Genomic DNA, 14,291 nt, shown 5'->3' on the forward strand with positions numbered 1-14,291 from the left:
ATGCAGTGATTACTAGACAGGGTTACTCCTGATAGCTCTGTTTTTATACCAGCTCTCTAGTAATACTGAAATAAGCTCAAGACCTTAATGTTGCTACAAGTCAATCATAAACAGACAACCATGACAAAAAATTCATCATTAAAACAATTCTGTGCTGATATTGTAAAAAAATGCAAATTAAGATTTACTAAAATGTAAAATACTGGCTATGGTAGACACACCCTCCTCTTTCTAAATGCTTAAGTATTACAAAATAAGATTAAAAAACGCCCAGCCAATTAAAATAGTAGCTTTCAGGATTGTATTTTTGCTCTACAATTAAAAGGCCCCTGAGGCCATCACATGAACAAAAAGGTGCAGCTTCTTATTTAAACCAGTTTTAATTTTACCTTTCCTCTACGCCCATTGCCACCATCTTGATCTTCCCATTGCCAGTCAACTCCTCGCACCACCCTGGCACCTGCAAAGATTCCTCTTGCTGTAATTTTCTTTGATTTACGTCGAGACTCCAACAATACCCTGAAGTTATTAAAAGAAGAACCCACAAATGTCAAGATAATAAAGGAAGTCCAAAACAAATCTTTGGGGATGGGAAGGAGAGCATCTTAATACAAAAATAACCCACAACTGCAGATTTCAGTGCATGAATCACACAAGCAGCACACAAGACAAAAACCCGCAATCTTCCAACATCCGATTTATTGAATATTCATAATTAGTTTTTTAATTTTAACAATTTTTCTCCAGACTTCCCTGTAGGAGCATTCATCTTGTAAATGCTTGCATATAGATCTGTATTTATATTAAGATAATAAAAGTACATGCAGAGCCATATAAACATATTTCAGTTTCTCTTAGATGCACTCTGAGCCAATACTTCTGTCCCACAACTGCCCTGTCACTTTTATTTAGAATTATGCTATTAAGAGCATCTCTTTTCCCCCCTCCCTGTTTTTCTACTTGCTTTTTACTGCATCTCTTGGCAAATTTAAGTCAATATAGTAGCATCCATTTTTTCAGTCATATTATGCATTTTTTTTAAAGCAAACCTCTTCTTTTCCTTCTGACTTCAACAGGACTGAAGTAGATAAGCCTAAACAGAACAGTATACGATTGTTTAACTAGAAATAATCATCTCAAAAGCCACCAATTTTCATGCAACGAGACTTCTTACTTCACGCCAGGAACGTTGCCAGACAAAAGAATTTTTCAGCTGACATTCAGAATGTTTCCTGACCACTTCAGGAAATTTCTCAGCCTCCTGCTAACTTTTAACATCCAGCAGATGGCACACAAGGAAAAAGTTCAACTGTTACAATCAATGCAAAGAGAATGTGAAAATACTGACCACTTTTTTTCCCTAAGAAAAATTAAAGTTATTGAAAACACAAGGTAAACTTGTTTAGAGAAACTTCTTAAAAAGTTCTCAACACCTAGAAAACTGAGACACAAACCTACACACACTACTTCATCATGCCACCCATATGATATCCCAAACTCAAAAATAAAGTAGTAAGAGCATATGCTTCCCTTCATCAAAACGTTCTTACATGTCTTTTGACATTTTCCTGTGAGACATTCCTCAAATTCAACAGCACTGTTTTGCTATTTTCTCCTCCCTAAAACAGTTAACTTCCATCATTTTTTCTCAGCTAAGCTTGATCCAATAGATACAGCTCCTTGGCAGAAGAAGCTGCCTTCTAGATAAGAGCTCAGTGAGAGTAAACAAAGAAAGGAAGAAAGTGACAAGATGCAAAAAATTTCCAGCAATATTACACAGTGTACAATCGATCTTCAAAACTAAAACTTGCGCTGTATTTACCATAACCAACCTCTTAAAACTACAAAGGAAACGTCAGCCTAAGAAAGAAAAGAAAGTCTGGCAAGCATTCTCAAAGAAACAAGACTTAAAAAAAAAAGGAAATAAATAGAGAACATATGTATTTTGTCACCTATTCTACTTTAACTACACTAAGCCAGCATCTCTAAGTCCAGCTTCTAAATCTTGTTCTGTATTCAACATTCCAATTGAGAATAAGTTTATGATATCTATTTGGTACCTAAAGCTAAAAAAAAAAAAAAAAGTTCTTACATTTTGAATAACCCACTGACTTGGCCATCTGAGACACAGTTAAAACTTAAACACAGACCCTATAAGACACAATTTGAGACATCAGGTTGTGTGCTCCAGCCACTTCCCTGAACCGTGAAAGAACTGTTTAAAGCACACCACTAATTTACAAAATCCTTGTAAATCTAACTTCTCCAAGAAGAAGATAGAGATGTTGTCTTATACGTCACATTCAAATGAGTACCATATTGAAAAAGAAAATATTTTGATGATTTCATGAAAGAACATTCAGGAAACATCACAGAGGTGACACCACAGCGTCTAGCCTTTACACAGTGTTTTCCTGCAGCTCTCAAACTATTTAGCAGCAGGCAAATATCACTGCTCTCACTTATCTGGTAGATAAATCATAACAGAGAGGGGCTTTGGACTGAGACAAATTATTTAAAGTCAAGAACACCTATGCAAGAACACACTAAATGCAATTTTTTTCAGAGTTCTCCACTGAGAGGTGATAACAGGTGTTTAAGAATATGAAAACCAAGGCAAGGGTAGAACAACCCCGCATAGCATCTTTTCTCTGCTTCCTGTAGTGAGCAGTTTAAGCCGTTCAAGTCCAAGTTTTTATTCCCAGATCATTCTGTTTTCCATAACCTTCAAGGAAGGTATATTCCCTCAGTCTGTCCACACCATTATTGAACCTAATTAAACCTTCATATTCAGAATTCATCAACAAATCTTTTTATGATAACACATAATGTAAAGGTAATTGCCTTTGTTTTAAAGCTGCTATATGATAACACAAAAACTAGGAAAGCCTCAAGGAGATTAAGCAAAACTGAATAATCATATCCTTTTTCCTGTACTACATTCTTCCTAAAGTTTCCAGGTTTTCCAAGATCCAAAGACTTATGCTAGTTATCCTCCTCCCAGAAACAGAATCTAACCTTGAACCACTCTCTTACCTAACCCAAATTTCAGTAATCAAATATTCAGTTTAAAAGTTCACCACAAATACCTGTTCCTACTTGATTTCAGAAGGAGTAAGTTAGGTTTTACCTTTCACTTCCCGGTGTGGTAATTCTGTAAAAACGATGCCTCAAGTGATGCTTGTCCCCGTGATAGCAAACTGTGCACAAGTCATAATTTGTGCATTCAGCACACTTCCATCGGATGCCAATGATAGGCTGCTGTCGACAAGTATCACACATAGTCCCATCATGCTTGATACCTGTGGAAGGGAAACAAAAAAAACAAACAAACCTAAAATCTTTGCTGCATTGCTACACAAACTTCTGATGCACACCATTATAATTTGAAACCATATACCATATATAGAAAGTCAACAATAAAGAAAGGCTGCTGCTTATACCCTATCAGCCTATATCACTGAGGGGAAAAGATAGAGGACTTTGCCTTGTATCTCCAGTTGTCAGTTTGCTCCTGAAATATTCTATATTCTCAAAGCTTAAAAAGCTGAGAAGGCTATGTCTGCTTCCTTCCATCTATACAAAGGAGAAAAAAAAAAAAGAGAAATCTTTTCACTACAAGTTGAAGAATAAGAAATGTTTATCAAAAGACACAGGGCAATCTAGAATTTTATCTCTGGAGTACAGCTATCAACACACATTCTATCACAAAGGCTACTGTGCTCCACTGCGTCTGACAGCCTGAAAATTACTGGTTTGACTTACACATTTTGTACACTGGAAAATGTGTTTGTCTCTATTCTTTTTTATACAGGAAAAGAATTAAGCTCTCTTGGATAGATGCCATTAGCTTGATGAAAATCTGTTCCCATTTTTGAAGCATTTTACTGTTATTCTGATTTTGTTTTTAAAAAGAATTGTGTCAGAGACAGACCAGATGTAACCCACCAGCATGGGCTCTCACAAGCCTTCTCACAAAAACTGATCCACTTTGTATGACTTTAGTCTTACAGCTCTGCCAAGCTACAGCACAGTGAAAATGATCAGTCACAAAATTTCCATCCACCCATTCTGAATACAGTGAACAGCCTCAAGTTTATTTAAAAAAAATCAAATTCTGCTGCTGTTTGGAAAAAATTGAGCAATAGAAGAGAGAAGCACTAGCATTCAGTTTGTAGCACTAGACAGAAATGAGCACTAAGAAGCTAAAGTATCATAGAAGTTTCCCAGTCACTTCCCCTTAAAAAAAAACCCAGATCAATCTGAAATTAAGTGAGGAAAAAGAATGGATTTTGCCCCCTCCAGAAGGGATGCTTTCAGAAATGACTGCCAAATTCACTATAAAATCACTATTAGTCACTTACACCCAACAGCTGAACCATCTGTAGCAAAGAAAAATCAACAGCTGAAGAGGCAAAACTGAAGGAAATGCCTTCATATTCGATCATTTCACAGAAACATATAATAGCCAAGGTTGGAAGTAACATTTGGAAATTGCCTGTTCCAACAACCACTGCTCAAAGCAGGGTACGCGAGAGCTGTATGCCCAGGATCATATCCAGTCAGGTTTTGAGCACCACCAAGAACAGACTCCAAAACACAGCATATTCCAGTGTTCAAGCATCCCTAGAACAAAAATGTTTCTTCTGTTTCAGCGGAAATTCCTGTACTTCAATTTGTGCTCATTGCCTCTTGCCCTGTCACTTGACACCACTGAAAAGAGCCTGGCTCCATCCTCTTTAGAACATTCATCAGGTATTTATATACACCCTTAAGATCTCCCTGAGCCTTCTCTTCCCCAGACTAAGCACCAGCAGATAGATCCCTCATTCTCTTCCCATAACAGACGCCCTTAAAACTATCTGCAACACATTTGCAGCCCTTCCCTTTACTCTCAGTAGGACTAGAGTTGCTCTAGGGATAGTATTGAAGCATTTTACTATTTTTTTTTTCTTGTTTCAAAGCCAAAGTCTTCAAAAGTGGCTGCAATAAGAGCACTGAAATACCTTGTTAGTGTTTTTGTCACCTTGTTTAAAAAGTCTAACTAGTTATAGTACTTGGGGTTGAGAGGTAGTATTTGTTTTTGTTTTATTTATAATTGATTTCTAAATTGGCACTTCACACAGAAGTTACATATTTTTTGATTATATTGTTTAACGTCTATTGAACTTCTGGGAAGGAATTGGGTGTTTTAGGATTCTTCCACTTGACCAAACACCAGGAAAAAGGGCGAAAGAGGTATAATCAGGAATCACTTGATACAGAATAGGTCATCTCACTATAAACTTAAAACTAAACACTTCTTGACAGTAAGGCAAAAGCAGCTATGCAAAACTCAGCAAAATTTCTTTATCAAAGATTTAAGAAAAACATTGTACAAAGATATTTGACTCAAGTAATTTTACTGACCATAGCGTCTTGGACTTAAAAAACAGAACAGTGCATGCCTGTAGTTGAAGTGTCTTTTCTAAAGGGACATACCTGTATCTCACAGATCCCTAAACAACATCCTGATAGATATGGCCTTTCTTCATCCATTCCCTGACACATGATTCCAGCAGCAACAGCCACTTCAGCGCATGCCTCACCTGACCACGCTACTCCATTCTTTCCATTATGTGAGCAAAAGGTTTTTGCAGATCTGAGATGTAAACTGCACCAAGAAACATACCAGGCTGGAAAACAGCCAGGAGGAAAAATACTCAGCTGAACTGATTTCCCAGCCTCATTCTTCAAGGTGCTGCACAACACTACTGCCATGAGAAACAAAGAACTGGAAGGCAGGAGTAGGCAAGTAATCCTCTTACAGAATGTCTAACCACTGCACCAGAGATCTGGAGGAAGAAGCAGATTTGTAAGCTTCTGGTCACAGTGGATTAAGAGACCTTGAACTTCCAATGCTAAAAAAAAGGGTAAAACAAGGTGCTACTACTGATCACATAATGTGATACTAAACTCTTATTCATGGTCATAATATAAAAAAAATTAGATCAATGATACATGTTAAAGACTACTGGAAGAATTAAAGTTTGATTAGATATTATAGGTACACAAGGGTGGTTGGTTGACCTTGCCTGGCCGTTAGGTGTCCTCCCAATCAGTCTCTCACTCTCCCTCTTCAACAGGACAAAGAGTGAAAACAAAATGAAACAGCTTAGGTCAAGCTAAAAGTTAAATTATTCACCATCACAGGCAAAAGAGATTTGACTTGGGGAAAATGTATAGCTAATTTTAAAAAAAGAGAGAATGGTGAGGAAAACAAAAACTAAAACACCTTCTCCCTATACTTCACCTTCTTCACAGAGACAACTGCATTCCTTCATTCCAAACTCCTCTATCTCCCTGCTTTTTCCCAGGGTAAATTAAACTCACAATCTTTTTGGTTGGAAAAGGCCCTTAAGACCATCCAACCTAACACCACCAAGATCACCACTAAACCACATCCCTAAGCACCTTGCCTACACCTCTTCTAAATACTTCTAAATGGTTATTCAACCACTCCTCTGGGCAGTCTGTCCCAGTGCTTGGCAACCTTTTTCATGTAGATGGGGAATGGAGGGTCAGCCCATAACAGCTCCTCATACTTGTCTCCTTTATTATGTGCCCCATTATTGGTCCTCTCCACAAACTTTACCCCTTCAGGAAAACACTCTTTAAGCATGGGCTCCCCCATGGGCTGCAGTGAGGATTCCTGCTCCACTGTGGCCCTCCATGGGTGGCACGGGGACAACCTGCATCACCGAGGTGTCCATATGCTGGTTAACCATCCACACACTCAGCACTGAGGACCTGACAGCGCCACTACACATACTCAGGGGGAGGGAAAGAGATACTATGTGCAGTGTTTCAGACTAATTTAGTTCTATCCCAGTGGACTGAAGGCTCATCAGCATTGAGATCATGTATTTCAATTTACTTTTACCAAAAAGCAAAGAAGTTTATGCAAAAAACTTCTAAGTTCAAAACTAGTTCAAAACCATCCATTATGTAAAATCAAAGCACAGTATGTAAGAACAACCAGGAGACCGCATCAAGTGTAGGCTCTGGAGCCAAACTAAAACCCTGACCCAAAAGCAAAATCTCTCACATAAACTCTTTCCCTCTTCAAAAGGAAGGGTGTTTAAGAAAGCTTGAGAAACACAAATGTTACAAAGTTTATATTATATTAGGAAAGAATGCATTCATTAAACTACTAGAATAAATTAAAGCGCCATAAAATCTTCAAAATTCAAACAGCAGCACTATAGCTGACCAGCTGTGCACCAAAAGAGCGCTTTAGCTCTCTAAACTGAGATTAACAAAAAAAACAAAACTTCTAAATATTCTTCAAAATTTCCTAGAATCAGGCTATTTCAAAATTAAACAGGTGTTGTGACATATACACTTTAAAAACCAAAACAAACCAGGTAATGAGAAGCGTACTTTCACCATGCCTAATGACTTCTAAATAGTGGCTATTTCCTTATGTACATTCACCTTTAGTAGACCACAAAATCCAATATTCCTGATGTCCACTCGTCATTAATGCTTTTTACTATTTGAATTTCATATTAGTTTTCCACCTTAATGTCATGGTTATCTTCAATTTTCTCATCTCTTCCCAAATCCTCTCTGGATTACCTAGCCCACCATTCCTCTGTCTACTCATTTATACATCAATTTTACAGCCTTTCATGAGTTTTTGAAACCCATGCTCACTCTTACAGCTGTGAAAGGAAATAAAAGCAGTGTTGCTCAAATTGCTATTTTAATTTGTTACAAATAGTTCTTTTGTACTGAAGATAATTAGATGGTAATCTACAGCTGTCCAATAAAGGGATTTTAACAGTAAAATCAGATGTACAAAGGGTATCCACATCACTCACTTAAACACAGAAGACGCCAATAGTTATTTCCCTTCTCAGAAAAAACAAAATCTGGTTTCCAATGGAGTCATTACTCTCTACTCAACTGTAATGAACCAAAATCCATGCATATCATGACAATACTACCATCAAGTATGGGACTCTATAAACAACTTAAAAAATTGGTTTGTATACACACTGACTTAAAAAGCAGTAACAGTATTTTGTTCTTCCTATTCCTTCACTCCAGACTATTTTTACACTACAGCCAGACTCCAGGTAAATTGAAAACAAAGAATTCTTAGAGATAACCAGTTAGATTCTGAAAATCTGCATGAAAACTCCAACCAGTGTTCCCACAAACATAACTCTTCTACTAAATACACCATTTGGAAGTAGCCAACTGACCAACTATTATTATTATAGATGCAAAATGCCAGACTTGCTAAAGCATGTGTCCTATCTGGTAAGGGAATCACAAGATACACAGGAAGGGAGAGGATTATAGTGTAGGAGACAAGGGGGAAGGGCAGGAAGAAAAAAGAACACATTTATTTAAAAAAAAACCAGGCCTCCCAAATATCACTACTCAGGATAGTGTATTATCAGGAAGCTATTATTTTTTTTTAATTTGTGAGGGCTCCTGTAAATATTTACAAGTAGCCACTAAAAAAATCTTGACTAAGACAACTTGCCATATATTACACTTGATGTTCTAAAGCAAGAACAAATAAATATGCAGGATAAATCATAGGTGCTCTGTCTTTTAAAATGTTTTGACATAGTTGACTTCATGATCAATTATGCCACTTTTCAGGTACAAAAACCTATTAATGCAAGTACAGAAAGCCACTCATCTTCCACAGGTAACACCTAGATTTTCAATATTACCAGAATACAGCACACAATGCTTTCCAGACTGCACTGCTGCACACTCCAGCTGGGGGATAATTCTGTATCAAGATTTCTATTTCCTGATCCCCTCCACCACCTCCCCTCATTCAAACACAATTTGGTAAACATTTTTGGCAGGAAAAAAATAATTGCTACTTTGAACCAATTGTATAAGAAAGGAAATGAATGACAAATGAATTCTAAGCTTTATAGAAAGCAAATCTTCAAAAAGAGAATAAACAGAAAAAGTTTCTGTAATGTTCATTACTATTATCTGAATACAGCCAGATTTTTCTCTACAAACATGCTACTTGTCTGGCCTTTACCTCAGGTAAAAGGCTGCCTTCCTTACTAAATAAAAAGCTTGGATTACAACTTTCCTGCTTCTCTTCAGCAACTCGGAAAACTACTCCTTTCTGTTTCTTTTCCACAACACTACCAAAAAAGGGGGACACTCAAGACTTGTAGATCCTGGCAAAAGGCTACTTCACAGAAAAAACAGATTTGCAAGTAATTGAACAGCCACACTGCACTACTGATGCATCACATCTGACCACTTGTTCCACTGAGAAGCCACCTACACAGGACCTACTTAAGTTTTACTTCTATGTGAAATTTTGATTATTTTCAACTGTTTGCTTTACCAATCCCTCTCAAGTGCCCCGTCTCACTTAAAGCAATGTAGGGCAATGTAAATATGATCACACCAAAGGACAGCTAATACAGCAAGCCTGGTAGACATAACCAAAACAATCCCAAACTTCATATCACAAGTCCCTCATGACCCAGATGACTACATCTGGAGCAAAGTGTTTATAAGACATTCTTCTTACTCATGTACATGAGTTTTCATTTTAAGAAGACCATCCTAGTATCTTAGCACAAAGGCTATTCAAGTTTTCTAAGATGTTAACAGTGTCACACAATGCTGGTAACAGCCTACAACCACTGAAAGACAAGAACAGTGTATTTTTGAAGTCTATGAAGCATAGTTCTGGCATACACATATATATGCACATACACAAACCAAACTCAACTTGCCATTTAAAAAAAATAGAAATAAAAAAAATAGAATGAACTTCAAACATTACTTCTATAACACAGTAAGTTCCTGAAGCACCTATTGAACTACCATTCCCAGCTGCACAGGCCTCAAACTCAACACAGTAACTCTGGCTGCCAGCACTACTTCTAAGAACCTATAATCACGACTGGTTTTGAATACATAACAGAACGAACTCCCAGGAATAACCAATTTTTATTTTTACTATTGTACTTTTATATTTATTTTCACTATAAACTTACAATCATATTGTGACTGGAAATCCATGAACCAGAGAACTTTTTTCATTTTAAACTATAAAAGCCATGACACACACTCCACTTAGTATCATCAAACAAAAAGCCACCCCATGCTTTATAACATTTCCTTGCTCAACAGCATCATCAATACTACCACAAGAAATTCCTGTCACCTACTCCCACTTACATTAATGTCCCTAGAGAAGTATCAAACGATCATCCGAAGTCAGACTCCCTTACTCTAAACAATGGACAGTCACCACTATAGAGAAAAAATAAAGCATTACCAAAAAGTAAAGAAGGGAAGTGATTTAGACAAGACTACAAAGTGAATCAGCAGTAAACCCAGGATTTCAGTCCAAACTGACAGCACCTCAACTCTATTAACTTTACCCTTTTGTTACAACTACTTTACAGATATTTACTCTTCCTATCTCCAGGGAATAAAGACCTGAAACGTAAATTTCCTCTAGCAAAATGCAACCCTAAGTACATCCACACAACAGTTCCATGAGGATGAGGATGATGCTCACCAGAAACCTCAGGAAGAGACACCATTTTGCTAAGTGTGACAACAGCAATGTGTGTGACACAATGTACACAGTTTTATCTGAAACAGAAGTTAAAATTCTAATACAAAAATATGAACAGAAACGAAAATCAGAAGGAATAAAGCAAAAAAAACAGAAATAAAACCATGACAGTTTCAAAACTGAGTATTAAGCCTGGGCTTCCAGATAGTTAAAGAGGACACCATCTGCTTGCAAATACGTCAGGCGGGGCCAGAACAATGAGCATTCGAGACTCATATGCAACATTTATGCATACACTTCAGTTCTAAGCAGAAGCAGTCCCACTGGTTTCTACATGACATCAAACACAGGTGAAAGTTTCTAAGCATAAACATCTGCAACACAAGCACAACTTGAAAGACTCCCCTTTCTTGCTTTAAAAGCCCAATGCAAAAGGATTTTCAAAAAAAATATCATCATCATGCCAACAGAGAGGAACGTACCCAGTCACTGAAAAATTAAATCCATCTCAAAGGATAACCATGCAATACTTGGGGTTCTTTTTGTGTTTTTAATTAGTCGGAATGAATTCCATGATTCTGTCTCCTCAAATCTTTTAGCTTCAATCTACTGCTATAATTTTCCTTGCTGTAACACTACACATAGGTGGCACAAAGATGGTCTCTCCATCATAAGTGAAAGACACGTTACAAAAGAGTAAAGCTCAAGTGCCTCAACAAATCAGTGCAAACATCTCATTACTGAGGCAATCCTAACTGGTTAAAAAGCCACCTCACGATATTTCTGATTAAACTTAACAAGATTTATATTTTTCTGTGTGAGTTTTCACTGTAAAAACAGGTGCTAAAATGAACATTTCCCTGCAGTGTTTGCAACACTAACACTGCCGCATAATGTCTGTCCAGATCAAATTCCATTGTCCAAAATGACTGGATTTAAAGCACAAATATCAAGCAGCCAAGTAATTAAAAGAATGAACCCATGCACTTTTTTCCTCCCAGTACCTTTACTATTTTACAGCAGCTTTGGCAATACAGATAAAAGGCAACATGCAGATTACAGGCACAAAACCACTGTATTTCAACCACTTAATGTAACCTTTACTAAAAAGGTAGTACATCTTCTCTGCAATTATCCCTATACTAGTGATTCAAGGATAACTGACACTACTTTACAAAACTGCTCTGAAATATAAATTCAAAAGGTGGAGATCGGGGTGTGAAAGCAAACCCAAACCTTGGTGTATCACCCTCTCGGCTTCCACTCTCCACCTCCTCCCCAGCACAACAGGAACCTGCAGTCTGTGGCAGATCACTTTTGCTTTGTCTACCCCAATTTAGCAGTCCCGGGACAACTTCTGTCGCCGCGGCCCCGCGCTGTACATTTGTCCCAAGTTTGCGTGTGCACACACAGACACACGGACGCGCACAGACAGCACGCGGGGAGGGGGAGGGTGCCTGACTCCCCCCCGCCCAAATCCAAGGCAAAGGCGCACCTCTAAAAGGAGAAGGAAGGGCGCAATCCGCTCCCCAGGACGGGACCCCCCAGCACCCCGGGGTGCTGCGCCCGCACCCACGGCCGTGGGGGTGGAGGAGCCTCCATTCCCTCCCCGCTCACCGGTGGGCGCGCTGTCGAGGATGCGGAGGTCGTAGGCCCCGGAGCAGCGGTAGTTGGCGGCGGTGCCGTTGTCCCACACCACGACCACCTCCTCGGGGCTCTCGAAGCTGCGCACGGTGCCCACATGGCCCTCGCCGCCATCCTGCTTCCCCCACTTCCAGTCCGGGCCGCGGACGACCCGGGCCCCGACTCCTTCCACCATCACCCGGTTGTTCCGCGAGCTGCTCATCCCGGCGGTGGCGCCCTGGGGCGGATGGAAGGGGCGCGCAGCCCGCAGGCGGCGGAGGGGGACCCCGATGGGGGCGGCTACCTCGGGCGCCGGGCGGGAATCTCCGTCCGGCTCTTCTCCTCCCTCGCTCGCTCGTTCCCTTCCTTCCTTCCCTGCTCCCTACACGCCCATTCCCCGGCCCCAGCGGCGCCCCCCACCCGCTCCCACCGCCAGCCCCGCTCCTGCCGCTACATCCGGGACCTGCGGCCGCGACGGCGGCGGCTCCAGGGAGACCGGCGGGGTCGCCCCCGCCCCGCCGCGCTGCGCATGCGCGGGCGCGGCGGCGGGCGCGTCGCTCGAGCGCCCCCTGCTGAGCCGCGGCGGGTACTGCCCCGCTCGCCCGGCCCCGGCCCGGCCCCGGGGCTGCGCCCCAGGGAAGGGCAGGGAGCCGAGGAGCGAACCGGGGTTGTTAGTCACTGCCGGCAGCGCTGCCGGAGGCTTTTCCATGTCGCCAGCCTGGCCATTCCTTCTGAAATCGCGGCGTCCTGCCGCCGAGGGCTGTGGCGCCGCCCCGGCCGGCCCTGAGGTGATGGTGTGGTGGCAGCGGCGGGAGCCGCTCCTCGGCCGCGCTTCTCGAACCGCCCCCTCCTTCTCCATCCACAAGTTGTTCCTATGCTTCAGTGTCAGAGGGATTATCAATTCAATTATAGCGACCTACCTTAGGTAAACCATAGAATTTTTGAATGGTTTGGGCTGGAAGGGTCCTTGATGATCGTATGGTTCCAACCCCCTCTGCCACACGTTCCAATAGACCAGGTTGCTCAAACATCCATCCAGCGCAACCTTGAACACTTCCAAGGACGGGACATTTTATGAATCTACAGTTCTACGATTCTAAACCTCTGTAGTGGTTTTCTCATTTTCGATTTACTTTTGTGTCCTCACATCCCATTTTCTTTTCAAACTGTGGATGTGAGGCTTGCATACTACCGAGGTGAGGTTGGTGGTGCCGTACTTTTGTACCCAGAAGCGTTTTAAGTTGATGTTCAGGTCTGCCAAAGGGAGGAATCAGTACCTCCCCCTGCCCTTCCCACCTCGGAGGATCCTTCACGGGGGATGTACCTGCAAACTTTGAGCCAATACCTGCAATGCAATTCTTCATAAACTACCCTCTTTGTTAGCACTCTCAAGACACTCAAAGATTTCCATTAACTCCACACATGCTTGCTAATCTTTTATAGAATATAATCCTTCATTTCAAAAATGCTCCTCCATTACTTTTATCTCTCCTTTTTTTTTTTTTATTTTTTTTTGGTCACCTTTTTAAAAGTATCTGTCCTAAAGGATAGACAAGTCTGAACCAGACAAAAGAAAACTATTTCTTAGTCAACAGGGATATGGCTGAAAAAAGGCAGCCCAGCTACCTTATGTTCTGGGTATTTTTACTGTTTTACTGCTTTCTTACACCTTTGTGGTTATTAATACAGCTAGATGAGTCTATGAGGTCATCTCCTGACTTCTTTTGTGTAGTTTTTTACAAAAGGCATAGCTCAGCAGAATAATATGAACATGTAACCACTAGGCCACCACATTCCTCACATAATTTATTCCTTCTTAACCCCTGCTAAGGCTAAAGAATGTTACCTCGAACATGACATTTTGCCCTGACAATAGGCAATCGCAAGCAGTATCCAATTTCTGCTCCTGCAGTAGAAACCTCAAAGCCCAACAGATACCACACAGTTGCCAGGCAGTGTGGGTTTTATAGCAGATGCTTCTCCTTATACAAAAGCTACCCACAGCTTGTACTTATTACATTGGTACATGTCAGATTTTCACAGAAATTCTGGAGGTTTCTTGTTATATCAAATTATCTAGCTGGGCTCTTGTTGG

General features: G+C 40.5%; 1 protein-coding gene across 4 annotated transcripts in view; it reads right to left on the reverse strand.

The window, feature by feature from the left end:
* MIB1 (MIB E3 ubiquitin protein ligase 1) overlaps positions 1 to 12,668 on the reverse strand; it is a 77,757-nt gene extending 65,089 nt beyond the window's left edge. For 3 of the 4 annotated variants that reach the window (XM_014255351.2, XM_088051249.1, XM_005517219.3), the window contains exons 1-3: positions 12,191 to 12,667; positions 3,131 to 3,302; positions 390 to 519 (exon numbers count right to left, since the gene is read on the reverse strand). In XM_014255351.2, coding sequence (XP_014110826.1) covers positions 390 to 519; positions 3,131 to 3,302; positions 12,191 to 12,419 — 531 coding nt within the window. In that variant the 5' untranslated portion in view covers positions 12,420 to 12,667. Of the gene's footprint in view, positions 1 to 389; positions 520 to 3,130; positions 3,303 to 12,190 lie in introns of all 4 variants that reach the window. The other variant, XM_014255359.2, reaches the window with a different exon arrangement.
* Positions 12,669 to 14,291: the final 1,623 nt, after the last annotated feature.

The sequence above is a fragment of the Pseudopodoces humilis genome, chromosome 1 (assembly GCF_049639895.1).
Source record: "Pseudopodoces humilis isolate 2021_Gansu_Grassland_sample_001 chromosome 1, ASM4963989v1, whole genome shotgun sequence".
NCBI classification, from domain to species: domain Eukaryota; kingdom Metazoa; phylum Chordata; class Aves; order Passeriformes; family Paridae; genus Pseudopodoces; species Pseudopodoces humilis.